The 27503-nt window shown below is 52.9% G+C and overlaps 2 protein-coding genes across 6 annotated transcripts; one reads left to right on the top strand and one right to left on the bottom strand.

Moving 5' to 3' along the window:
* Positions 1 to 1186: 1186 nt before the first annotated feature.
* DEDD2 (death effector domain containing 2) lies at positions 1187 to 18182 on the bottom strand. 2 transcript variants are annotated; one of them, XM_047790127.1, is made up of 5 exons: positions 18056 to 18182; positions 17093 to 17599; positions 15467 to 15589; positions 10481 to 10621; positions 1187 to 2412 (listed from the first exon to the last, which is right to left on the bottom strand). In XM_047790127.1, the coding sequence occupies exons 2-5, from the start codon at positions 17418 to 17420 to the stop codon at positions 2021 to 2023; spliced, it is 984 nt and encodes a 327-aa protein (XP_047646083.1). In that variant the 5' UTR covers positions 17421 to 17599; positions 18056 to 18182; the 3' UTR covers positions 1187 to 2020. The 2 variants fall into 2 exon arrangements, with proteins under 2 accessions (XP_047646083.1, XP_047646082.1); XM_047790126.1 differs by having other exon boundaries at positions 17093 to 17460; positions 18056 to 18181.
* Positions 18183 to 20456: 2274 nt separating this feature from the next.
* ZNF526 (zinc finger protein 526) lies at positions 20457 to 26204 on the top strand. 4 transcript variants are annotated; one of them, XM_047789204.1, is made up of 3 exons: positions 20457 to 20480; positions 23359 to 23457; positions 23548 to 26204. In XM_047789204.1, exon 3 carries the CDS (start codon positions 23565 to 23567, stop codon positions 25575 to 25577), a length of 2013 nt encoding a protein of 670 aa, XP_047645160.1. In that variant the 5' UTR covers positions 20457 to 20480; positions 23359 to 23457; positions 23548 to 23564; the 3' UTR covers positions 25578 to 26204. The 4 variants fall into 4 exon arrangements, with proteins under 4 accessions (XP_047645160.1, XP_047645157.1, XP_047645159.1 ...); XM_047789203.1 differs by lacking the exon at positions 20457 to 20480 and adding an exon at positions 20506 to 20587; XM_047789202.1 differs by lacking the exon at positions 20457 to 20480 and adding an exon at positions 20575 to 20607.
* Positions 26205 to 27503: the final 1299 nt, after the last annotated feature.

The following is a 27503-nucleotide window of genomic DNA, read 5'->3' as shown; positions in this document are numbered from 1 at the left end:
GTATGCACATGCCACAAAAGATGCAACCCCCTCCAACCCCGCCTCCAACTGAAAAAGGTGGAGAGGGAGGGGTCTAAAGAATGGGGCAGGGCCTGTAGGAGGGCGGACCTAGAGAATAGGGCGGGGCTTCAGCATGAAACTGAAGGGGCGGGGCTAGAGCAGGGCTAGAGCCAGAACTACTTTTTCGGTAAAGCGATGCAGCCCACCATTCAGAAATTCCGGTCGTGGGGAAAGCACCCCCGCAAGACCTGAGGGAGAGGCAACTGCCAGAATTTAGCCCAGCAGAGGTGAGGACAAGCAGCAGCTCCCACACTCAAGCGCTGAAAGCCCCCAGTAGAGGAAGGCCCCAAATCTTGAAAGGTGGTAAAAAGAAAGCCTACTCCAGTCCAAGCCCAGGAGTCCCCTAGCTGGAGGGAGAAAGAAGGTAGAAGCCCCCACCTGCCTTCCCAACCTGACTGCATCCACTAGGGGAGAGCTGTTTCCCACCTCAAGTGTTTCTCTACTCCTCTGGCAAGTCACATCCCCTCTGTGAGCCCAAATCCTGTCAAACATGGGGTAAAAACCCTACTTCACACAGTGGCTAAGTATTAAATAGATCTTGTCTAGGTGCCCAACACACCCTCATTCCCTCCCAGGGAAGGTAATGGAGACAGTGTGGGGTCACACAGCAACCAGCTGGACCAGGTCTTGACTCCTGGACTTGCCACTGTATCTATCCCTATACATCCTTCTCTCAGAAAAGCCAGTGTCTGGGAATCCCTGCCCACCTCATCCCCATCTCCCCAGTCCAGGTTTCCTTCTCCCCTAGGAAGGAAAATCTCAGGTAATGTCTAAGAAAATTGAGTTCCAGAGTTCCCTGATGGCTCAGCAGGTTAAAGATCTGGCCTTTTCACTGCTGTGGTGTAGGTTTGATCCCTGGTCTGGGAACTGCCGCATGCCACTGATGCAGCCAAAGGTTAAAATAAAGGAACTTGAGTTGCTGTACCCTTAAACAAGGGGTGGGGAAAGAGCAGGAAGCCATCAGCTCAGCTATAGCCACAGGGCAGCAAAAAGTGCTGGTCTCAGGACTAGGAATAGCAGCCTGCAGCTCTATACTAGGCCAAGAACTCAAAGGTTGGTACTGGGAGCAGGCTCTCCTCAGCTCCTTCCTTCAGCACATAAAAGAAAGAGTCCTAGAGAACATCAGTGCCCACCTATGCCCCAGCCAGGGCAGTTTTATTGGTGTCATTCATAAAAGGCCTTTCCCATCAGCCCCCAGCCTTTGCCTTCCCTTTCTGAGAAGGAAGTTGGTTTCTGGTCCTGGTCTCCAGGGAAATGGGACACTTGGCCAGATGCTGCCACAACAGATGTGACACTCTGGGTGTAGATCCATGTGGAAGTCTGTGTCCAGCTCCAGGGAGCAGAAGGTGGAGAGCCAGGCCTGTGTGTGGAAAACGGGCAGAGCCCTGGCTGGCTGTAGAAATGTGCGGGCAAGGTGAGCAGGCCCCAGATGCACCCCAGCTCCAGTGCCCACTGGTATGCCTGAAGCCCAAGGCTGGGGGTAGTACAATCAGAGATCCTGAGAGAGAAGCCCTTAGGCCAAAGAAGTAAGCGGAGCAGACAAGGGCAGGAGCCCCGGGGAGATTTCAGAAAGAGCAGTGTGCATGTGCACACAAGCCCAGGGCCATGGAAACGATGCGCAAGGGGCCTTTGGTGAGTGTGTGGCTATGCCTCCCTTTCTTTCTGATCTGCAGGCCTGACCCCCTGGCCTCCTAAAACTGAGGGAACACACCTGGGGGGTGGGGACAGGAGGGGGTGGGGACAGGCGGGGGTGGGGGGGTGGGGGAAGGGAACTCAACTGGAAGTGGTTTAGGCCTCAGAGCCCACATCCTGTGGGAGGGTCCGTCCAGGGGCCTGGCTGGCTGTCGCAGTCCTCAAAGCTGCTGGAGTGACAGTCCTCTAGGGATAGAGATGGTCATCGTCCTCCAGGGTGAAGGTGGCCTGGAGGCTGGGAGGTGGGTCAATCCCGCCAGATCCAGGATCAGGAGGCCTCAGGCGAGTGCCGTCCTCCCTCCTCCTCCATCAGCAGCAAGCGGCGCCGGCCAGCCTCATAATCGGCTTCGTCCACACTGACCAGCAGGCGGACAGCCTCCCGGCCCACTGCTTCTCGCAGAGCCTCAGTCAGGAACACGCCCCGCAGGGCCTGCAGCAGGGCCCCACTCAGGTAGTCACCCCAGAAGGCGTCCAGATAGGAGAGCTCTGAGAACTTGATGTCACAGACCACCGAGCCCAGGTCCCGCGAGCGCAGCACTGCTGTAGCCTGCCCAAACACATCCAGCTGCCGCGCCAGTGCCTGGGGCCGCCGGGATGCCACGCCCTGCTCCAAGGCTGGCCCATGCTCACAGTACTCTGCTCGCACCCTGAGCCGGATATCTGAGGAGAAGGAGGGACTAGTTAGGGTGAGCCAACACCCAACACACACACAGCTTGGGGGACCAGGGGAAGAGGGGGACCACCACCCTTCCTCCCTCCCTCAAGCCTCCTCCCACTGTTCCCCACCGGGGGATGCACTGCATCAGCCCCACATCCTTCCCCCTTCTGGTAACCACACCCAAGTATGGGTGACACCCTCACTCGGCTTCCCTCCTGACCTGGTGACCCTGCTCTTCCCCTCACGTGCCTCACCACCTCCTTTCGGCTCTCCCCACCACCAAGCAGGTTCCGCCCAGCACTACCTCTCCTTCAGCAGGGGATGTTTGGTCCCCAGTCTCCGCAGGACTTGTTCCCTCACTTTCTTCAGGCCCTTGTTCAAATGCTGCCTTCCCAACAAGCCTGCCCCAACCACACTATTTACCGCCACCACCACCTGGCCTCTGGAATTCCTGGTTCCCAGATCTTTGCTCCATTTCGTCCCAAGGCACATACCACTTACTTCTAACCCACTCTAAGCTTTCCCTTACTGTCAGGCGCATCACCTGTCTCTCCTCAATGTGAGTTCCCTGGAGGAAGGGATTTTTGTCTGTTTTGTTCACTTGTATAACCCCCAAGGCACACAGGAGGTGCTTGATACGCATTTGTGAAAGAACCAATGCATGCATGAATGGACTCGTCCCTCTTCTGCCTTAAAACCATGTGGAGCCAACCACATCCTCGCCCCCCCACCCAACCAAGCAGCACCAAGCCCATGAAACTCAAGGCAGGAACTGGGCTCGCTCTACTGGAAGCAGGAGTTCTCTTTCCACAGAGGCTACCAAGAAACTGCGCTGTAAGCCAGAGCTTCTGGGGACCATTTCGCCACCAGGAGAAGAGAGAATGAAACCTATACAAGGCCAAGGATAGAGAGAAAAAGACTCCTGAGTTCTTCCTGTGTGCCTGGAGCACCTGGATTTTCAGCTATAATCAATTTCCTTCTTGCTTAAGCCAGCCTGAGTTGACCTCACTTAAAACCCTGTCCACATCCACCCAATCATTTGGCAGGTGGCAGCTGTGTGCAGGGGACAGGAATGGGATTTCCAAGGCTATCCCTGTAAATGTGACCTCAGGCCTATCACCTCCCTGTGTGATTACTGAATTCCCACCTGTGAATCGGGCTACTAACAGAACCTCCTGTCCACTTACAACACAGGCTGTCCTGAGGATCAGCTATAAGCTGGAAATGACAACAAGTGTTTGTGACAAGAGTCACACAAACTCATTTACTAATTCACAAACAACCCTGTAGGGCAGACCCTATTATCTCTCCAATTTACAGACGAGGAAATGGAGACAAAGAGAAGTGATGTGATTTACCCAAGGTCACATGGCCAGGGGTGGCAGTGCATGACAGAGGTCACTGACCCTCCCATGCACCAGAAAGCAGCTTCAAGTCAATGGAGCCGATTCCAACCCAAGAACCTTCAGGCACTAACTGTGTGACCTGGCGCAAGTTACCACCTCTCTGAGACAGGGTCCTGCCTAAACCAAGGGGACAATCCCTACTGGAAAAGGGCTGGTTAGATGATTTAAAATGGAGCAATGGTGGAGTTCCTGGTGTGGCATAGTGGGTTAGGAATCTGACTGCAGCAGCTTGGGTCACTGCAGAGGAGAGGGTTCAATCCCAGGCCCAGAGCAGTTGGTTAAAGGATCCGGCATTGCCGCAGCTACAGAGTAGGTAGCAGCTGTGGCCCAGATTCAATCTTTGGGCAGGGGAACTTCCACGTGCTGTGGGTGCAGCCAAAATAGTAATAATAAAAATGAAAAATAAAGGAGTTCCTGTTGGGGCTCAGCAGATTAAGAACCCGAATAGTATCCACGATGATGCAGGTTCAATCACAGGCCTTGCTCAATGAATGGGTCAAGGATCCTGCATTGCCAGGAGCTGTGGTATAGGTCACACATGTGGCTCAGATCCCACCTTGCTGTAGCTGTGGTATAGGTTGGCAGCTGCAGTTCCAATTCAACCCCTAGCCTGGGAACTTACACATGCCACAGGTGTAGTTCTAAAACATTAAAAATTAAAACAAAAATGAAAAATAAAATTAGAGCAATGTTTAGAAAGGAACTGGCTAGCACTATACATGGTGACTGATGACCGCTAAAGAATGGCAGCCAGGAGTTCCTGTCATGGCTCAGCAGAAACAAATCTGACTAGCATCCATGAGGACGCAGGTTCAATCCCTGGCCTCACTCAATGGGTTAAGGATCTAGTGTTGCTGTGAGCTGTCGTGTAGGTCACAGATGCTGCTCAGATCCTGCATTGCTGTGACTAAGGTGTAGGCTGGCAGCTACAGGTCCAATTTGACCCCTAGCCTGGGAACCTCTGTATGCTGAGGGTGCAGCCCTAAAAAGACAAAAAAAAAAAAAAAAAAAGCCAGCCACCAACAACTGTGAGGTCCCAAACAGTTTACCCTTGGAGATTCAGTGGGATCAGCCCTAGGGGCAGGGGCCACAGTCAACCCATCTGACAGATGAGATAACTGAAGCTCTGAGAAGGGAAGTGTGAAGCCTCTGACTCCCTTCACCTTTCACAGACCGTGTCAGCCACAGAGCAGAAAGCAGAAGGCAGGTTCCCTGCTTCCCCAGGCAACTTCTCAGCACCACCCACTTCCTCCTCTCACCCCAAAACCCAAATGTTCCTCCTTCTGCCTTGAGGGGAACCTCACCCTTTCTGCTTAAGGCCCAGGAAAACCAGCCCAGCCTTAGCCCCCAGGACTTCCCACAGGCCCAGCTCCCCCATTCTAAGGACCAGATAAGACTTTTGGGCCCACATCCTTGACTCCTATGAGTGTCTAACCATGCCCTCAATAAGCGTGGGCCAGGGAACAGGGGACTGGGAGGAGCAGCACCTGTCCAAGGCCACACGGGGCTGCTCAGTGGCAGAGGCACAGAGCCTGGTGGCGGAGTCCGACAGACCTTGAGGCGAGTCCCGGCTCTGCCACTCTCTAGCTGTGGGGCCTTGGGCATGTGACCTCACCTCTCTGAGCCTCAGTTTCCCCATCTGAAAAACATAAAGAGACAAACAAGAGGTCCCTGCTGCACAATGAGGTCATGAGGATTAAATCAGGCAGCTCGTGAAGCACCTGACCCAGGGCCCAGACAGAGAGGTGCCCAAAAGCAGGAACTGTGATTTTGACACTCACCCCTCTACCCCCACCCCGGGCCTCTGCCTAGGTCTTGCCCTCTCTCACCTGGGGCCCTGAGCGAACCTCCTCCCTTATCTCCTCAATCCCCACTACTGACTATCAGACCCTGCCCTGCAGCCAAAGCTTCCAGCACAAGCCTTACTCAAAAAGCCTGTCCATCTCCCCTGCCCCAAATGCCCAGTGACTCCCCTCCCAGGTGGCCTTTCTCTTCAGCACAGACCGCCAATAGAGACTGTCTGTTCGCCCAGAGCCCACTGGGCACGGTGGGGGTGGAAGGAGGGAAGGATCAGGGTGAACCCACATGTGTCTACTCATTCCTCCATCCGACAGAGATTTACCAACAGCCAGGAATGCTGGGCAGACATGAGGGCCCCACCACAAATGGGGCTGGGAGCCAAGTGAGCCCCAGTCAAGGACCCCTCAAGGGGGCCAGGCCCTCCCCAGGTGCTTTCTCTATCTTAATCCTGAGTTCTCACAGCACCTTCATTACCCTGTTTACAGCGGAGGAAACAGTCCAACCTCTGGTCTGGAATACAAGAGGATGGCACACAGAAGAGGAGGACAGGGAAGCTCCACCAGGGAAAAGGAGAAACATGCATCATCTGAGCCACGGCTCCAGCCCCGGCCTGAACCACGGGCATCGCGAGCGCTCTTCTTACTTCTCGCCTCAGCTCACCCACAGGGGCCCTTTATACAGTGCGTACTACACTACCTTCACACACTGCACATCTACCGACCTTTTTTTTATTATTAAACATGCAGGTAAAATTTCATTTATAATTTATTTTTTCATTTTCTAAGGCCGCACCAGTGGCACATGGAAGTTCCTGGGCTAGGGGTCAAATTGGAGCTGCATCTGCTGGCCTACATCACAGCCACAGCCACGCCAGATCCGAGCAGCTACATTGCAGCTTATGGCAACGCTGAATCGTTAACCCACTGAGCGAGGCCCAGGATTGAACCTGCGTCCTCGTGGATACTAGTGGGGTTTGTTACTGCTGAGCCACAAGAGGAACTACTTACTGACCCTTTTGCTCATACCTGCAACCTTATGAGGCAGTGCTATTGTCCCCTTTTTGCAGATGGGAAAACTAAGGCAAAGAGGATGAGTCACCTGCCTGAGGCCAAACAGGCAGAAGTGGTCGAGCTGGAATTTCAACCAAGATGCCTGGCTCCAGAGCCCCAAAGCTTTTAACTATCCCTATCCTGTTTGCTGCCTCTCAAACAACCATGGTTATGTGAAATCTATAATTGAAAGCCATCCCAAGGGTCAGGAGAGAAAATTATAGAGAGCGAGTTGTAATTTAGATCGAAATGATCAGAGAGGGCCTCTCTAGGAAGTGATGTTTGCAGTGAAATGTGAAGAAGACAAGTAGGTCGAGACAGGAACGCAGTGAAAAGAGCAGAGCTGCATTCCCAGAAGAGAGAACGGCATGTATGAAAACTCCAGAGGCAGTAAATGAACTTGGGGAATTCATAGGCTGGGGGCCAGTGCGGCTGGCCCATGATGGAAAAGGGCACAAGGGGACAACTGGAGGGGCGGGACTGACCATGCCCTGGCAGCCAGGGTAGGGAATCTGGGGGCCTCCTCCATAAAACCACCTCACCCCAGTACCTGTTCTCATGGAGCCACTATAAGGACTACACAGCTGGGTGCAGATAGAGGGCTGAGGCCAGTGCCTTGTGCATAATGAGTCCTCTGAGAACAGCAGGAAGGAAGTGGCCTCATCAAGTCATGGAGACAACCCGGGCTGCTCTGCAGAAGCAGCAGGACACTAAGGAATAGAACCCAGGCGGGCCAAAGGTGGCTGGCTCAGGATGGAAGCCAGACACATGGAGAGAAGTATATGGACCAGCCCAGGTATGACAGTGAGGGTGCACACGGGAAGAGCACCCAGCACCCACATGACCTGGGCTGAGACCTAGCTGAATAGTTTCCTCTAGCCAGGAACACCAGGCATTTGTCCACAGTCCCTCTCCACTGGCAGGGAAATGCTCCCTGTCCCAGGGCGAGGGAAGAGCTGCTCTTGCTTCCGGCACTCAGGTGGGCCCTAGCACCCTCTTGTCCCCCAGCCCACGTCTCACCAATCTCTCTCCTGCAGCAGAATGGCCCACAGAGGGAAACAGAAGGGGCTGCCCAACGGAAGACCAGGGAAGGTATGAGAGACAGGCCTAGGTGAGCAGGTGAGCAGCCTTGTATGCCAGACACTGTGCTGACTGTGGCTGGAGACCAGGGATGAATCTACTCAGGTCTCCCCTCTGGGAGTTACTACGAGGAAAGGCTAAGGACAAAGAGGACCTGTGCTCCCATGCCTGGCAGAGAGAAGCAGCCAGCAAGCTTAAAGGGACAGACTCCGCCCTCTAATGCCACACCCAGGGCCAGCACCACCCTCCTCTGGACAACAGCTGGATGCCTCCCCTGCTCCAGTCTCTTCCCCAAGGCACAGCCAGAGTCAGCATGTCAACTATAAGTTCATCAGCCTCTCCTAAACTAATGGACAGAGGCAGTGAGAAGACGACGCAGCCAAGGGCAGTAAAGATAAGCAGCCTCTGCGGGCCTCCTGAGAGAGGAGTACGATGCCACCCAGGAGGTTAGCTTGATGAAAAATAAAGACATCAGGAGTTCCCATGGTGGCGCAGCAGAAATGAATCTGACTAGGAACCATGAGGATGCAGGTTCGATCCCTGACCTCGATCAGTGGGTTAAGGATCTGGGGTTGCCGTGAGCTGTGGTGTAGGTTGCAGATGAGGCTCGGATCTGGTGTTGCTGTGGCTCCGCTTCAACCCTTCCAGCTTCCTCGAGATCCCATCACCACTAATGGCACGTTCCCACTCAGGCCTTCCCTCCTGCTGTCCCTCTATCTGAAAAACCCTTCCCCAGCCATCCGAATCCTCCTCCCTCTCTTCCTCTGAGAGGCTCTCCTAGACCACCCTATCTTGAAAATACATCTCGAACTGCATTTCCCATCATCCTCTGCCGGCTAGCCCTGCTGTGTTTCTCTTCACAACTGACATCTGAAGTTTCTCTCCTTCTCGTAGCTTTCTGCTCCCACAACACAAGCTCCATGAGAGCCAGGCCCTCCTGTCACTAGGATGTAAGCACATAATAATTGCTCTCTAAATACATGTGGAATAACCAAACAAACAAACCTGAGCTTCAGCCCAGCCCTGCCACTCTGCACAATGGGGGATGTCATCGCTACCTCAAGGGCAATCTTGAGAATTCAAGGTCAAGTGAGTAGCACACCCAGCAGCACAGTGTACAGCAGAAGCCCTGAGAGGGATGCAGAAAGTCACAGGTCCTGTGTCTGAGCCCAGGATACCCCATGGCCCCTTCCTCACACTCTGAGGCCCTCAGGTTAGTCCCGTTCTCTACCTCAGTGGAGGGTGGCCGACTGGGGGTCAATCCCCGTATCTGTCACAGGTGAGGAGGGGGCAAGAATGGTAGGCCCCTTCCTCATTCAGGTCTAGAGAGGCCTCCTTCTCCTTTGGGATTAAGCCGTCTCCATTTCCAGAGGGGAAAACCAGGGCCCTACTGGGGAGAGCCTCACTCCAGCCCCACCCTGCCTGGTGAGTCAGCAGTAAGAGCTGCTCACCCATCCCCGCATCAAGAGCCAGCCACACCCAGGTTAACCTCCCCACCCTCAGAAAAGAGACCTGAAGCCTCCACTAGCAAGACGCTCCCAAGCCTCCCTAAGGAAGCAGTGACTTTCCAGGCTATTTTGCCAGTGGGTGGCTCTGGTCTGCCTGACGTGGAGAAGAGTCACGACAGAACAGCCACCTCCTCAAAGACCAGCTCTATTGCTCTGTTCCTTCTGACGACACCCAGCATAGGCATCTACTGCCTCATCTATGGATTGGATGGGCTGCCCAGGGCCTGGGGGGCTGCGATGGGCACTAGGAGGAGGCTAAAAGCTCTGCAGACAGGCTGCGGTCTCTTGAGAAATGCAGAGCTGCTGCCACCGCCATCCTCATCTTCCCGCCTGTAATTCCACCTCCCGACCCGCCTCAGCCTAAGCCTCTTGCTAGCTGATACCCTTTGTGACCCAAGGCTTGCCCAACGCAGAGAAGCAGGTACCAGAAGGGTGTGTGGGGCTGTGTGAGAAAAAGAGTGTCCACCCACTGTGCCCTCCCCTCAGGACCAGGGGGAGTTTCTCAAGGGCAAGGTCTGCATGAGTCTGCACAACAGAGTTCCCAACCCACACAGCCCCACTTAGGAGCCTGCAGGTCCTATACCCAAAGTGTTTTATTTCCTTAAGCCCACCTCCTTCTCACCCTCTCCAACCGCCACTATCCCAGGCCAGACCTCTGCCTCATCCTTGATGGACTGCTTCCGCTTTGCTGAGTTTACTTCATGTGCACCTGACAGAGCATGTGCTACGTGTCCAGCACCGTTCTAGGCACTTAGCAAATTCTAACTCATTTATTAACTTATTTTCCAGATGCAATCAGAATTCCTTTACAAACTGGTATCAGATCACCACACTCCCAGCTAAAAACCCTTGCACAGCACTTGACACACAGAATAAAATCCAACTTCATCTGCTCTGAGGCCTGCCAGGCCCAGCTGCTTGGCCCCTGCCTGGCTCGCTTCTCCACCAACAAATGAAATTGAGTGCATGGGGCTATCAAGGAAGGTTTCCTGGAGGCAGTGGCACACAACATAATCCTTCAACTATGGGTAGGATATAGACAAGCAAGACGTCAACAGTAAGAACAAGGGAAAGAATAAGGATTCCACTGTGCTGAACAGATGCATGGAGCCACTGCCTCCCCTAGGTGTCACAGCCCAGACGAGGGCCCGCCTCCCCCACCCTCCAGCTCTATAGCCTAACACGGGGACTGTGCATGCACTCCCTGCCACACACACAGACACCTACCACAGGTCACTTTGCCTTCTGAGGTGGGCCTGGCTGGCTCTTGCTGCTGCTGGGGTGCTGCTGGGCCCCCTCTCCGCCGCCGTCTGGCGCCACCACTGGGACGGCCACGACTCCGCCGCTGCCGCTTGGCTGCAGGGGAACCTGAGGAGACAAAGATGGGCTGGGTTAAGGACCAGATGATAGGTGAAGCACCAAGGTGGGTGCCCGAGGAAGTGCTCAAGGCTAGAGTCTATGCTGTGAGATGCTGGGAGCGCTCCTCTGCTTCTTGCACCATAAAATGGAGAATACGTCCAAGGCAGCATCATCCAGAAGGACAGATGAGCACATCCCACCACCTGGCAGTCCCACCCCCAGGAGTGACCCTAGAGAAACCTGAATGCTCGCACCAGGAAACAGACAGACAACAGTCACTGCCACACTGTCTCCAGTTTCTAACTCTGTAAATCTGAAAACAACGTAAATGTCTGGCCAAAAGAATACAGCATAATTTCTAGATGCGCTGCCTAATAAAATAAAAGGAGATATATTAAAAAAAACTATCTATAGTTTGCTATGTTTATCAAAAAAAAAAGGAAGAAAAAGAATATATACATATCTGGAGTTCCTGTCGTGGCTCAGTAGTTAACGAGTCCAACTAGGAACCATGAGGTTGTAGGTTCGATCCCTGGCCTCGATCCGTGGGTTAAGGATCCGGCGTTGTTGTGAGCTATGGTGCGGGTCACAGACGCGGCTTGGATCCTGCGTTGCTGTGGCTCTGGCGAAGGCCGGTGGCTACGGCTCCGATTTGAACCCTAGCCTGGGATCCTCCATATGCCATGGGAGCAGCCCTAGAAAAGGCAAAAAGATAAAGAAAAAAAAAAAAAGAATATATACATATCTGCTATTTTTCCAAGATGAGACACTGATAAGGATATATTAGAAATGAATGAAACTGATTATCTATTGAGGGGGAGGGAGACAACAATGGAAATGACACTTCCAAGAACATCTTTTTAGAGTTCCTATCGTGGCTCAGTGGTTAATGAACCTGACTAGTATCCATGAGGACGCTGGTTCAAGCCCTGGCCTCGGTCAGTGGATTAAAGATGTGGCATTGGCGTGAACTACGGTGTAGCTTGCAGACGTGGCTCGGATCCTGTGTTGCTGTGGCTATGGTGTAGGATGGCAGCTATAGCTCCAATTCGACCCCTAGGCCTGGGAACCTTCATGTGTCATGGGTGCAGCCCTAAAAAGACAAAGACCCCCCCCCCCAAAAAAGAAAGAACGTCTTTTTTAATATACTTAATTTTTGTTTTGTTTTGTTTTTTATGCCCTCACCTATGACATATGGAAGTTCCTGAACCAGGGACTGAATCTGAGACACCCAAGCTGCTGCAGTTGTTCTCTTTTTTTTTTTCTTTTACATTTTTTGGCTGACCTGCGGCATATGGAGCCCCTGGGCCAGGGATCAGATCCAAGCCACAGTCGTGACCTAAGCCACAGCTTCAGCAATGCCAGATCCTTAACCCACTGTGCTGGGCCAAGGATCGAACCCATGTCCCAGCACTCCCAAGATGCTGCCGATCCTGTTGTGCCACAGTGGGAGCTCCTGCAGTTGGCTTCTTAATCCACTGCACCATAGAGGGAAGTCCTTTACATACTTTAATTTTGATTTTAGAATCATGTAAATGGTTTACAAACTCAAAAAATTAACAACTATAAAGTTAAACACAAACAGAAACAAATAAATCTAACTGTATATATAACTGGCAACAAACAGGAAGAGAAAATGATTTCAAGTAACTAGGAAGAACATTCCCACTGTAAATTCTCAGTACAATATACTCTGAAAACAATTAGAGCCACAAAAAATCTTGTATTTCATTCAGTAGACAAATCAGCACTAATGCTCACATTGTAATTTTGAAGCTATTTTATTACTGTTGTAAAATAAAGCAAATAAACCCATGCCTTAATATTATTAAGAACCAAGATTTTCAGTGTAATACAAAAAAATCCTTGTAGTGTTCACTTTGAATTGAAAACACTAATATGAACACTTATTTAAAAGCACAGTTTCTCAGCATTCCCTAGTGGCCTAGCAGGCTAAGGATCCAGCACTGTCACTGCTAAGGCTTGGATTGCTGCTGTGGCATGGGTTCACTCCCTGGCCCAGGAACTTGACATGCCACAGGTATGGCCAAAAAAAAGGAAGGAAGGGAAAAAAAAAAAAAAGCACACCCCTAGCTCTGTTCACTAAAAACAGCCCAGAAACAATGCACACACTCAGCACCCAAATCTTAGTCTCCAAATACCACGGCCTCTGGAAACATCTGATTCCAAGGCTGGGGAAAGGAAAATACAAGTGCATCCAGGACATCCTACAGTCCCACACAGCAGGAAGTACCCAAAGAATATGGAGACACAACAAAAAGACACAGGAGCTAGCCAATTTGAACATCGGGAGGAATAACTAATTGATTATAACATAGGAAATAAATAAGAACGTGAGTCCATGGTGATACCCTCCACTAAATAAAAAGGGAGGGAGGGAAAGAGAAAAGTAAAACTCCTCTTGAGAAAACACCAGCTAACAGACAGAAAAGAATTAGAAGCATTCCCTTGGGTCACTGCTGTGGAGCTGATTCGATCCCTGGCCCAGGAACTTCAACATGCTATAGGTGTGGCCAAAAAAATAAAAAATTATAAAATCACCATTTTGTGAACACCAATGTAATAACTCGTTCAGGCAGGGATCACCAATGGCTGCTAAACCCACTGGGGATACTTTTGGGGAACAGGATATGTCAAAGTATATCTTAGATTATTCACTAACCACAAAGGGAAAATGTCTCTATACAAAGGATAAATATGACAGATAGTACCTTATCCAAGTGATCAAAACTTGCTCACTCACAATAGGAAAACCAGACCTTATGTGCCTCCTGACATTTCCTAATATGAAGCCCACAGTTATCAACCAAGGGGCATTCGTCCCAAAAATACGTAATCTGAATTTAACCAACTCTCCAAACCCAATTTCAAAAACATACAGGACAGAAAAATAAGTTAAACAAACCATCAGGAAATTATCAGACACATCTGGAAATAGGACACTGAACAAAACAAGTGGCCTGGTAGGGTCAAGAGGTCAATGTCATGGGGAAAAAAGGAAAAAGGTATTGGAGGAAAACTCGTTCTATAGCGAGAGATTAAGGAGACTGATAAGTGAATGCACAATAATATAACCATGAGTGGAATCTGAAGATGCAGACAATTTTGAGACAATCTGAAAATGAATGATCAGACTATCAGAGAATTAGCACTTATGTCCTTTCTTAGGTATGATAATAGTCTTAAGAGGTATCAGAGAATCTCCTTATTCTCAGGAGATGCCTGCTAATTTAGGGGTAAAATGTCCTAATGCCTACAATTTACTTTCAAAGAATCCAACAACAACAAAAAAACTAGAATTATACATACACACACATGAAGCAAAACCAGTACAATGTTAAAACTACCAGAAAATATGGGCATGTTCACTGTACTTACTAATCTTTCAACTTCCCTGAAATCCTTTGAATGATTAAAAAATTGGGAGAGGAGTTCCCACTGTGGCGCAGTGGTTGATGAATCCGACTAGGAACCATGAGGTTTTGGGTTCGATCCCTACCCTTGCTCAGTGGGTTAACAATCCGGCGTTGCCATGAGCTGTGGTGTAGGTTGCAGACACGGCTCGGATCCAGCGTTGCTGTGGCCCTGGTGTAGGCCAGCGGCTTCAGCTCCAATTAGACCCCTAGCCTGGGAACTTCCATATGCCACAGGAGCGGCCCAAGAAATGGCAAAAAGACAAAAAGACAAAAAAAAAAATTGGGAGAGGTGAAGTTCCCATCGTGGCTCAGCAGAAAGGAATCTGACTAGTATCCATGAGGATGCGGGTTCGATCCCTGCCTCACTCAGCGGGTTAAGGATCTGGCGTTGCCATGAGCTGTGGTGTAGGTCTTGGACGCGGCTCAGATCTGGTGTGGCTGTGGCTGTGGCATAGGCCAGCAGCTGCACCTCTGATTGGACCCCTAGCCTGGGAACCTCCATATGCCCTAAAAAGACAAAAAGACCAAAAAAAAAAAAAAATTGGTAGAAGGAAGGACAGTAGATAAATTAATCGGCACAGAAGTTAAATGAAACCATTGGAGTTCCCCTCATGGCTTAGTGGTTATCAAATCCAACTAGGAACCGTGAGGTTGCAGGTTCGATCCCTGGCCTCGCTCAGTGGGTTAAGGATCTGGCGCTGCCATGAGCTGTGGTGAAGGCTGGCAGCTACAGCTCTGATTCGACCCCTAGCCTGAGAACCTCCATATGCCACAGGTGCGGTCTTCAAAAGACAAAAAAAAAAAGACAGAAAGAAATTAAATCAATTAGAGATACCCAACATGAATAAATCTGAGAAACATGTCCAGGAGTTCCCGTCATGGCGCAGTGGTTAACGAATCCGACTAGGAACCATGAGGTTGTGGGTTCGGCACCTGCCCTTGCTCAGTGGGTTAACGATCCGGCGTTGCCGTGAGCTATGGTGTAGGTTGCAGACGCGGCTCGGATCCCGAGTTGCTGTGGCTCTGGTGTAGGCCAGTGGCTACAGCTCCGATTCAACCCCTAGCCTGGGAACCTCCATATGCTGAAGGAGCAGCCCAAGAAATAGCAAAAAAAGACCAAAAAAAAATTATAAAAAAAAATTAAAAAAAAAAGAAACATGTCCAACAAAAACAGCCATGTTAAGAATGACACCCATGATGTGATGCCACTGAGGTGAAATATAAAACCACAAGAAACAATTCCATTCTTTGCTTCTGGACACATGCTTTTGCAGCAATAATAAACACACACAGCAATACTGAAATAGAATCACCCCCGGGGCCCCTTTCTTGACGGATCAGGATGGGATAGGTTTATCAGGGTTCAGAAGGAAGAGAGGACACTGCTGTCACACCTGCAGGGCTGGGCTGGGCTCACCTGTCTCCCACTGACCCTGCTGAGCATTTGAAGAACGGCTCGACTGCCGACGGCGCCGGCAGCTGCTCTCAGTCCTCTCTGAGGAAGAGCTGGATGTGCCATAGCTGTAGCGTTCTGGAGAGACTGAGGAGAAAGAAAAATGGAAAGAAGTATTCAAAGCCTCCAACCTCTTCCAGGCCCAGCCTCCAATTCTCAACCCCTGAGACAAATGCCTACCCCACAGGGTACCTGAGCTCCCCAGCAGTCAAAGCCCATATACCCACTCCCTCAGAAACACCTCAGGCCAGGATAAAAGACTCATCACCTCCCAGGGCCACCCCAACCATAGCTACAGCAGCTCTAACAAGGTTATTCTGTAAGCAGAGTTCTGGTCAGGATTCCTGCAATGCTACCCCTAATCAATTGCCCCGGTTCTTCCTGAGGCCCCCAGGGGTAAGCAAGCCTCTGCAGGCTGCCTAAATATTCTCTTCCACGGCCTGACCTCCAGATATATTTTTGTAGCAATGCTCAGTTCTGCCCTTCTCCTGGTTATCCAAATCCCATGGGCTTGCCCTGAGCAGGGAAGCTCACAAGCACCCTCCCCGAACTAGCCACAGAACCTCTAGCAACCCAGCCAAGAGCGCAACAGTTCAGAGACTATGCACACAAGGGGCTCCCATGCCTTAAACCCTCCCAGCTCCTCTCCTTCTCATGACCGATGACCTCTAGGAGTACTCCCCTCACAAGAATTAAGGGCATCAACTCTGGAGACAAACCAGCAGGGTTTTAATCCTAACTCCCACTTCCTGGTCTGCAAGCTTGTGTGTGACATAGCTTCTCACCTACCTCTCTGTCCTTACTTCGATCTCTACTCTTGCCACACTGGCTCTGATAATGCCAAACTCGCCGCTGCCTCAGGGCTTAAAAGCCTGCCTTTCCCTCTGTCTGGAATTTTCTCCTCTGAGATTTATGCACTATGGCGGCTGTACAGCCTCAGTTCAAATGTCATCTTTTCAGAAAGGTCTTGACTGGTAATAGAATCTTAAAAGGGCCTCCCTTCACTCTGAGGCACTCAATTCCCTACTCTCTCTCTCTCTCTGCTCCACCACTTTGTTTCAGTCTTCCTATAAACACATCTAAAAAGTAAATCCTTCATTTGTCTTAAAGTCTGAAACCCCTACTAAATGTAAGCCTCACAGAACAAACACTTTTGTCAGCCACGTCACGCTGTATCTCCTGTCCCCTCTTCCCCATTCTCTAGGCGCACAGAATTTATTTTATGTAGGCAAGCTGCTTAACTCTTCTGAACCCGTTTTCCCTATACAGTGGGAACAGTGACAGGACTTGTTCTTAGGATTACCAATAGTATATAAAGTAACACTACATATATAAGAAGGGCTGACCGCTGTGCCTGGCATGAAATAAACCTTCCGTGAACAGTGGCCACAAACACTGATATTGATGCGGCCAAACTCCACAAGCTCACCCCTCCCAATGCCATGCCTCCTCCCGCTTGTGTTTCTCCTTGATACCCAAGGGGGAGGAAAGCGTGAGATGGGATGTACATTGTCCGATATGGCACTCCCCACATCTGGCAGCAAGGCCCTCTCCCCACCGGAAGTGTGTCACCCGCCCAGTCAACCATACCTGGCCGGCGCCGCTTGCGCGCCAGGTGCGGCAGCAAGTCGTGGCGGGCCAGCACGCGCAGGAGTTGCCCCAGCAGCCGCAGGTTGCTCTCGTCGCACTGCCCGCGGCGCTCCAGCTCCAGCAGCAGCTCCAGGCCGCTGCGGGCGCGGGCTAGGCCGCCGGCGGCGCCTGGGACCTCGTCCAGCAGGAAGGCTAGCAGCTCCAGTTCGCACTCGGTCAGTTGCCCGCCCACCACCTCGAACATGCGGTGAAGCGACAGCATCCCGTAGTAGTCCAGGCACTCATCCTCCTCCCAACTCGGGGCCGGGGTCGACCCGGACAGCGCCATACCCGGGGGAGAGGGGGCGGAACCAGCTCGGAACGAGGGCCTAGAACCCACACAGCGGGGAGGGTCTGTGGTCAGCTACGCGGGGGCCTGGACCTCACTGCCGCCGGTGCGTCTCTCCTGCTGCGTGCCGCCGGGCAGGGCCACCCTCAAGTCCCAGCCGTGTTAGCCTCCCCCTTTTCCTACAAGAGAATGGTATCGCCCGAGGTCCCCTAGTAACAGGTCGAGACGCCAGACCCCACTAGTCCTCCAACCACTCCGGCTGGCCAAGCCCGAATGCCCCTCCCCGGGTGGTATGTTCCAAACAAGCCTCCGGACCCAAGAGATTCATTCGAAACAAGCCTGGGGACCCAACGCGCGGCACCCTTCCGACTGCCCTTTGACTTTGAGTACCAATGTTCGGACATGCCCCTTGACTCTGTCCAGTGGTACAGTCCGATCAGCCCCACAGCTCCACCTAAGTGGTGCCGTCCAAGAGTGACCCTCTGCCCGGACCAAAGCAGTCCTTCGCTCCACACGGGTGGCGCAGTCGGAACCCGAGCCCAGAGCCCCGTAAGGGCGGTACCGCCCTCTCCCCAGCACCCAGGTTGGTCCAGTCTACCGCCACCAGTCGGTCTTAGATCTCTCTAGATCCTCACCGAATTCCGGCGTCTGAAGACTCCTGGGCGACGGCCGCAGCCACTTGTTTTGGATCTTTCTGGCACCTTCTCTATTATTACGCCTGCGTCACCTCGCCCCTCCTCCTTCCCCCAACTCGCGCAGGTGCGACCGACACGCCCCCTAGGCGCATGCGCAGTGAGGCTTCCAAGCCCCTCCCCCCCGGGACTGCTTCCCCAACTGGAGCGTTTGCACCGCCTCTGCTGCGCCTGCGCAGACCGAGAGCTGTTCAGCGTCTGGGCTGCAGACGCTGCAGGGGTAGCAGAAGCTACCCCTTTGCAGGATTGCTTCTACCCGCGGCATAAGCCACGGATTCTTTGTTCCCCCGTGTCACGACCTGTTGAAACTACTAATGTCATGGGCTACAGCTCCCTCCTAATCATCACCTAGGCTCCTACTTTACCACTGCTCCTGATGCCCATGGCGAAGGACCACAATCATGACCGTCCTGACTGCAGAGTAGCACCTAGACCTTTTATGATGGGGACTTGGACTCTCCTCTATTAGACTGCTTCTTACTTCCGTTGACAACCTACATCTCATCTGGGCCACCTCACCATCCCAACCGGAATCTCCCCTCATCCAACAGAAATCCCCCATCTATAAGTTCCTTCCCTGATCAAGACCAGGACTCCCGCATCTCATGTTAGGAACAAATACCTCATTCCTGATTGCAGTTGGGTCCTCCATCTCCATTCTGCACCTCCCCATGGCATACATCACGATTCCATTAGTCAGACACGCCCTCTCCCAGGAACTCAAACTCCCCTCCTATAACCTTTTCCAATCTCTGCCCTCCAAGGTCACAGGGATTCCCAATACCTCCTCTCTAACCTGCACCTATGAGTTTTACTCTGGCAAGAGAGGTCTCTATCAAAAGAGCTGGTGACTGGAGTTCCCATCGTGGCTCAGTGGTTAACGAATCCGACTAGGAACCATGAGGTTGCGGGTTCGATCCCTGCCCTTGCTCAGTGGGTTAACGATCCGGCGTTGCCGTGAGCTGTGGTGTTGGTCGCAGACGCAGCTCGGATCCCGCGTTGCTGTAGCTCTGGCGTAGGCCAGCGGCTACAGCTCCGATTCGACTCCTAGCCTCGGAACCTCCATATGCCCCAGGAGTGACCCAAGAAGTGGCAAAAAAGACCAAAAAAAAAAAAAAGTTGGTGACTGAGCGCACATGGCACGCCCTGCCTCCCCCACTTATGTGACTCAAAGTTAGGGCTGGCACGCCTTGAAACAGATCTCCTTCCCCAACTGGTTCCCCACCCCCGGAATTATCACCCCCTTGAGAGGTGGGAGGGCTGGGTTCTACCTGGCATAAGCTCAGCACTAGCTCTGCTTGGGCTGCAGCAGTGACCTCTGAAGAGTCCCTTCCTCTCTCTCCAGTGGCAGCTGTCATCTACTGAAAACCAGCCTTGGGCTGGACACACAGTTGGCCCCTAGTAACTGAATATCATTGAATCAACTGACAAGAGAGAGGAAAAGGGAAAGCAATTTTACAAACTAGGAAGGACCATGTCCACATTAGGTGGTTACAGTGAGCATTCACAGTGTACAAGGCTCTATGCTGAGTGCTTTTACCTGTTTGATTTCATCCAGTCCCTTCACCTGGCCTGGGTGGGCTGGGCCACGACCCCTGTGCTCCTGGGGGCGCAGCGTCTCCCAACCCTGGCGGGGCTCCTCCGTCCCTGGACTGGGAGCTGGGAGGCCTGGGGTCTGTGTAGGGCGGGGCAGGACGGGTCAGCGAGGCGCACGATGGGAAGGTCTTTCAGGTGAATGTGATTCAAGACCATTTTATTATTATTATTATTATTATTTTGCTTTTTAGGGCCGAACCCTCAGCATATGGAAGTTCCCAGGCTAGAGGTTGAATCAGAGATGCAGCTGCCAGCCTATGCCACAGTGACGTGGGATCTGAGCCACTTCTTCGACTTATACCACAGCTCATGGCAACGCCAGATCCTTAACCCACGGAATGAGGCCAGGGATTGAACCCGCATCCTCATGGATACTGGTCAGGTTCTTAACCCGCTGAGCCAGGACAGGAACTCCCAAGCCCATTTTACGGAGGAGTTAAAGTGAGGCCCAGAGGGGGGTAAGAACCCCAAGTGTGTTGACTCTAAAGCTGTGCTCTCAGAGATGCTCAGTCTTCAGTTATGAAATGACATTTCTGTCAAGGTTTTCCACAACCCAGTCCACTCCAAGGACCCTCGTTTTCCAATGACACCCACTTCTCTCCACTTTCAGGCTTGGCAGGAGCGGCAAGGGAGAACTGCGCAGGCGCTGCTCCGAGCCCCGCCCACAGGTCCCGGTGTGTGCGTGGAGAAACTTGCGGAGCTCCGCCGGAGCGTCCACACGCAGGCGCAAGAGCGCGTGTCCTCCGCTTTCGGCTCGGATTGGCCGCCACGGGTAAGGGCGCCGCCCAATGGGAGGCGTGGATAGTGAGGGGTCCCTCACGCCTGGAGCGGAGGGTCTGTGTCAAGAGCGGCGGGGGCTGCAGGAGGCAAGAGAGACGGGTGAGGGCGCCGCGGGGCGGGTAGGCGAAGAGAGCGCTGGGTGAACGGAGAGGGCGGAGGGAGAATGAAGGGGACCCCGGGGGTCGAGGAGCTTTGGGGCCTGCGCTAGAGCGGGAGCGGCGCGGAGTGGAACGAGAGCGCTCCTTCCTCTGTGCCCTGGAGCGTTGATTGAGCTCTTGCGGTGTGTAGGATCTTACGGTTGAACTTTCCGTTCTCCTGCCCTTTGCAAAGAGCTCTCAGGCTGCGAAGCTGATAAGTCTGGTCAGAAAAAAGGATGCGTCTCAGGAAAGTTGAACTTCCAGGCCCCTGGTGGGGTCCTTCCTGGAAAGACTTAAACTGATCTATTGTATAACAAAATCCATCCTTCCCCCAAATAGTTTACAATCCAAGATTGGGAAAGGAGAAATGTAAACTAGCAAAGTCCAAATTTCAGGTCTCTCGGGCCGCCTTCTCGACATTTACTGGGTGCCTACTTTGAGTAAGACTTGCACCAGGCACTGGGCCTCACTGGAGGGGAGTTCTCTGTCGGAAGTGGGACTGTAAACAATGAAAAGTTGAGCTCTCAGACCCCTGGTTGACTGCTTCCAGGAAGATCCGTTATTGAAGGGCTGTTGTGTGCCAGTGTCTGGGCAACTCAAAAACTAGTAAGGGAGTTGGAAAGTTTAGTCTTTGGCTTTTAGTGAATCATTTACTCAAGGGGTATTTATTGGACACCAGCTGATAGCAGGGCCCTCTGCTGGGTGGTGTTATTGTGGTAATTTACAGTCTAATGGGGGGGGCTGGTCTGATGGAAGAAGAGGAATGTATACTGAGACAGTTAAACTCTCAGGGCCACACTTCCTGGAGGGAGCATTATTCATTCACCAGATGTCTGCTGGGGTGCCTGTTGTGGTGAACAGACTAAAAATCCCTGCCCTCTGGAAACTTAACATGAGCAATGCTTGTGTGCAGAGCTGTAAGCTGAATTCTGTCTGCCTTCTGGCACTAACAGATGAGTTTAAGAAGAGGTAGAGTTCCCACTGTGGCTCAGCGGTAACGAACCCAACCAGTATCCGTGAGGATACGGATTCAATCCTTGGGCTCGCTCAGTGGGTTAAGGATCCGGCGTTGCCAGGAGCTGTGGTGTAGGTCAAAGACAGGCTCAGATCTGGCATGGCTGTGTAGCCGTGGTGTAGGCTGGCAGCTGTAGCTCTGATTCCACCCCTAGCCCAGGAACATCCATATGTCACAGGTGCGGCCCTTGGAAAAAAAAGCAAGAAGAAATGGAGATAATGGGGGTTATATTTGGAAAATTACTGCTTAGCCCTGTGGGGGTCCTTTGCTGGGATTCTGAGCCCCTGCTGTGTGAAGGGGCCCGGGTTGGGTTAAGCTCACACATGTAGAGGGAGATGGGGCACATAGAGGGAAGTTCAGAATTTAAAATTCCTGTCCTGTAGTATCCATGAGGATGTAGGTTCGATCCCTGGCCTCAGTGGATTAAGGATCCAGCATTGCCATAAGCTGTGGTGTAGGTCACAGATGCAGCTCAAGATCGTGTGTTCCTGTGGCTGTGGTGTAGACTGGCAGCTACAGCTCTGATTCGACCCCTAGCCTGGAAGCGTCCATATGCCTCAAGTGCAGCCCTAAAAGACATTAATTAACTAATTAATTAATTTTTAAAAATCCCTGTCCTGGAGTTCCCATCGTGGCTAAGTGGTAACGAACCCAACCTGACTGGTATCCTTGAGGATGCAAGTTCAATCTCTGGTCTCACTCAGTGGGTTAAGTATCCCGCGTTGCTGTGGCTGTGGTGTAGGTTGGCAGCTGCAGCTCCGGTTAGACCTCTAGCCCGGGAACTTCCATATGCCACAGGTGCAGACCTTAAAAGCAAAAAATAATAATAAATAAAATCCGTGTCCTTAGAGGTTTTGTTGGTGACAGCGGTCCCCATAACAAATCAGACCTGTCCTGCCTGCAAGCTCAGTTTGATGAGGATCACAGAGATGCCATCCCAAGTTCATAAATTTGCTATGTTAGAGGTGATGCAGGACGCCACAGGAGCCTCAAGGAGGAGGGAAAGACCACCACCCTGTGGCTGTGGATATGTTATTTTAAAAAGCTTCACAGGGAGTTCCCACTGGGGCAGTGGGCTAATGATCTGGCTTGTCTCTGTGGTGTTGAGGCTTTGATCCCCAACCTGGTGCAGTGGGTTAAGGATCTGGTGTGGCCACAACTGTGACATAGGTTGCAACTACGGCTCAGATCTGATCCCTAATCTGGAATCTTCCATATGCCTCGGTGCAGCCAAAAGGAGGTAAAAGTTTCACACACGGAAAAAAAAAAAATGCTGGGTAGGAGTTTGCTAGACAAGAAGAGAGAACTTTCTTGATAGACGGAATAGTAGCATTAAAGACTTAAGAGTCCAGAAACAACACTACTTCCAGAGAATTACAAGTAATGGTTCTATCTCACCTTTATCAAGTAACAGGGGATTTCTGATCAGTATTACTTTTAGCTCCATTTCACAGGTGAGAAAACAGTCTGAAACTTCATCTCAGAGAGGATAGAGTAAGTGGTGGAGCTCAGATTCAAGCCAAGGGCAGTTTGGTTCCAGAGTCTGTGCTTTTAAACACTTGGATGGAGGAAAGATGCTACACAGAGAGGAAATTGCACAGGCAAAGGCCAAGAGGCCCCCAAAGACACTGTATGTTCTCGGAAAGGGTGTGACTGGCCCTCTGGGTAAGGAGGGCGGCATCAGGGGCAAACTGAGGAGGGCTGTCTCTCTCCTGCAGATGCCTGGCCACCATGGGGTGCAGGTTGGCTAGAGTCACAGGCTCATTGAAGACTGAGGTATAAACATTGGATCCAGAACTGCTGATTGATAGAGGCTGGTGAGTGATGGTTTGGGCAAGGGAACTCCTGAGACATCCCCCCTCCCCTTGAGTTCTTGGTGTCTCATCCAGCCCCCCTTCTTTCTCCAGGCACTGCCTTCTGCACGATGGCTGAGGTGGCTGAGGTGGCCGAGATGCCAACACAGGTGTCACCAGGGGCAGTGGAGATGTCCACACCGATGTTAGGGGAGAAGACAGAGAGGTCAGCAGAGGTGACTGAGATGGCACCAGGGGAGGCCCTTGCCTCCTCCCTCTTCTTCCAGTTCATGTGCTCTGAGTGTGGCAGCCTCTACAACACCCTGGAGGAAGTCCTCTCCCACCAGGAGCAGCATGTGCCCACTGTCATGGAGGAGGAGGCGCTGACCTCCCAGGACACCTGCCTGGAGCCAGAGCTGGTGCCAGGCCCTGAGGATGGGCCTTTCCAGTGTGCTGAGTGCAGCCAGCTCATCCTTTCCCCCAGTGAGCTCTTGGCCCATCAGGACGCCCACCTGCAGGAATCTGCAAGCCAGATCCAGTACCAGTGTGGAGACTGCCAGGAGCTGTTTCCCTCGCCGGAGCTGTGGGTGGCTCACCGCAAGGCCCAGCACCTTTCTGCCGCAGCAGCTAAACCTCCAATGCCTCTTCCTCTGCCTCCCCTCACACCACCGCCTCCATCCCCTGCTCCACCCGAAGTCAAGATGGAGCCTTATGAGTGTCCTGAGTGCTCTACCCTCTGTACCAGCCCTGAGGAGTTCTTAGAGCATCAAGGCACCCACTTTGACTCCCTCGAGAAAGAGGAGCGCAATGGGCTAGAGGAGGAAGAGGAGGAGGAGGAAGATGATGATGAAGAGACAGAGGATGAAGAAGAGGCAGCAGCAGAAGTTGGCGACAATGCTATGGAAGGTGACAAGTCCGTAGCCAGCCAGGCCCAGGGCTGTGGGGATTGTCCCCAACACTGGACTTCAGCAGGGGCACGTCGACGACACCGGCGCACATCCCGGGGCCCAGCATCAGCGGCTCACCCCTTCCACTGCAGCCAGTGCCAGCGCAGCTTCAGCTCCGCAAACCGGCTTTTGGCTCATGGGCGGGCCCATGTTGGTGGCACACACGAGTGTACGACCTGCTCCAAGGTCTTCAAGAAAGCAGCCTCCCTGGAGCAGCACCTGCGGCTACACCGCGGCGAAGCCCGCTACCTCTGCGTGGACTGCGGCCGCGGCTTCGGCACAGAACTCACATTGGTGGCCCACAGGCGGGCCCACACTGCCAACCCACTGCATCGCTGCCGCTGCGGCAAAACGTTCAGCAACATGACCAAGTTCCTCTACCACCGACGCACTCACGCTGGCAAGAGCGGGGCGCCTCCCGGGGCAGCGGCAGCGGCGGTGACCTCCCCAGCTCCAGCTGAGCCCAGCCCCCTGCCCCCACCCCCTGCTCCACCCGCCCAGCTGCCCTGCCCACAGTGCTCCAAGTCCTTCGCAACGGCCTCCCGGCTCTCTCGACACCGGCGCGCGGTCCACGGGCCACCAGAGCGACGGCACCGCTGTGGCGTTTGCGGTAAGGGCTTCAAGAAGCTGGTCCATGTGCGCAACCACCTGCGGACACACACAGGCGAGAGGCCCTTCCAGTGCCACTCCTGTGGCAAGACTTTTGCTTCCCTGGCCAACCTCAGCCGCCACCAACTGACCCACACGGGCGTGCGTCCCTACCAGTGCCTGGACTGTGGCAAGCGCTTCACACAGAGCTCCAACCTGCAGCAGCACCGGAGGCTGCACCTGCGGCCCGTCGCCTTTGCCCGTGCGCCCCGCCTCCCCATCACCGGTCTCTACAACAAGAGCCCCTACTACTGCGGGACCTGCGGCCGCTGGTTCCGTGCCATGGCGGGCCTGCGACTGCATCAGCGGGTCCATGCCCAGGCCCGGACGGTGACACTGCAGCCTCCCAGATCACCTCCTCCTGCCCCACCCCCCCCCCCACCCCCCGAGCCTCAGCAGACTATCATGTGCACGGAGCTCGGGGAAACCATCGCCATCATCGAGACATCCCAGCCTCTGGCTCTTGTGGACACACTGCAGCTGTGCCAGGCAGCACTGGGGGCCACTGAAGCGAGTGGGCTCTTGCAGTTGGACACGGCCTTTGTGTGACACAGTTGAAGAGCAACAATAAAAAAGTTTGGTTGCAAAAGCGAGTGTGCACACCTCTGTGAAGAAAGAGGACCACCCCCTGGTGAGCCACTCTGGCACCCATTAGGTGCCGGCATCCACCGTGGCCTCTCACCCACTGACTCCTCAGAACAACCCGACCAGGTGTCACCTTTCCCTGCCCAAGGGGACACTGAAGCTCTGAGACATGATGTGATCTGTCCCAGGTCACTTCACTGCATTGCAAAGCGGGGTTCTCCAAGGCTCTTGGCTCTGCATCACCCTGGTGCCCAGCAACATCAGGTAACCTTTCCTGAGCCCCAACCATGTGCCAAGTCTGTGCTGGGCACTGTCACATACCTCTTCAGGTCCTCTGCTTGTCCCACCCCGACCCTAGCCTTCCCTGGACTCAGGACTTGGTTCTGCCTGGTGGAAGAAGGCATTTGACTTCTCTGGGCTTCCTTAACTTCACTTTGACAGCATGGAGGGAAATCTGTAGGTACCCTGGTACTCGGCTGCCGACTGGGTGATACTGGAGACCTGGGAATGAGTCAGACACAGGCTCTGCCCCAGAAGCCACACAGTGTGGTCAGTGGAACACACACAAGTATAGATGGCCTTGCTTTGTGAGTGTCTTGTTGATTTATTCAACCTGGGTGTCCTGAGGCCACCCTCGCACATGCTGGGCGAAGCTGTGGGCCAGAGACAACTCAAGTCTGTGCCCTGCCCTGCTCAGGTGGGAGCAGACATCTCAGCTCCAAGCCCCTCAGGGCCTCTGAGGGGTTGTGCAGAGACAGTAGGATCCCAGAGCAGGGAGTGAACCTCCATGCTAGATCAGGAGTCAGAGACTTCCTAGAGGAAGTGATCCTTGAAGAAAAGGTAGAATTCTGCTAGCAGAGGAGGAAGAAAGTATTCCAGGCAGACAGCACTGCAAGGATGAGTTCTTGGTATTTTTGGAAATTGTCCAGTTACTGACAACTACAGTAACAGCAACATTTGGCCCAGCCGTGGCAGGCACCGCAATTAGTGCTCTACATGTATTACAATCCCATTGGGCCCGTGAGGTCATCTCAGTGTTATCCCAAATAAGAAAACAGGGACAGAGATGCGCCTGAGGTCTCATGGCTGGGCAGAGGCATCAGCCAAGCTTTGAATCCAGGTGGTTCTGTCAGCACATAAATGTAACCAGTGCTATTGAGTGAGTGTGACCTGAAACCAGTGCAGGAGGCAGAGGCTTAGAGGAGGAGGCCTTAACTGGAGGAAAAGTGAGCCACTGTCAGAGCAGTTGGGGTTTAAGGGGCCTCAAAAGGTCTTGGGAGCAGTAAGGGATCCCCAGCCTTTTCAAGTGTAACCTGGAGTGACAGTCTTTCCCTAAGTGGAAGCAGGTGATTTATGGCAGATCCATCAGACAAGCCTCTGCAGACAAGGTACTTAGACAGATGCAGTAGAACATGGCTGAGTTGTCTGGGAGGGAGGCTGGGCAGAGGAGAGGGGATGAGGCAGGGAAGGAGGGAGGCCTAGACTTGGGAAGGCCTTGAAATTTGAAAGCCAAGCTAAAATGTTGGGGCATTGCAGGGGTGGGATGGAGGGTCCTAGGTGGGGGTGAGGGCTCCCTGGCATCAGGGTGGGGCAAGGGAACAGCTGGAGATGGACCCAGAGGGAGAGGATTGGGCCAGACCTGGGCGGAGGCCGTGGGGGTGGGAAGAGGGTATAGGACACCCTCGGTGACCTCACCATCCACTAGATATGAGCAGCAGGAAGGGGTCCCAAGAAGCCCAAGGTCGGCCCCTTGCCCAGGCCAGCCTGCCTTCCCTCAGCCGGTCCACTTGCTCTCTACACAGTCATCTTGTAACAAGGAGATACCTAGATGGTATGGAGCAGGGAAGGCCAAAATTTGTTCTAAGCAGACAGCAGACCCCAGATGCCACA

Source organism: Phacochoerus africanus, chromosome 8 (assembly GCF_016906955.1).
Source record: "Phacochoerus africanus isolate WHEZ1 chromosome 8, ROS_Pafr_v1, whole genome shotgun sequence".
NCBI classification, from domain to species: Eukaryota; Metazoa; Chordata; class Mammalia; order Artiodactyla; family Suidae; genus Phacochoerus; species Phacochoerus africanus.
This window is presented reverse-complemented; position numbering and strand designations above follow the sequence as displayed.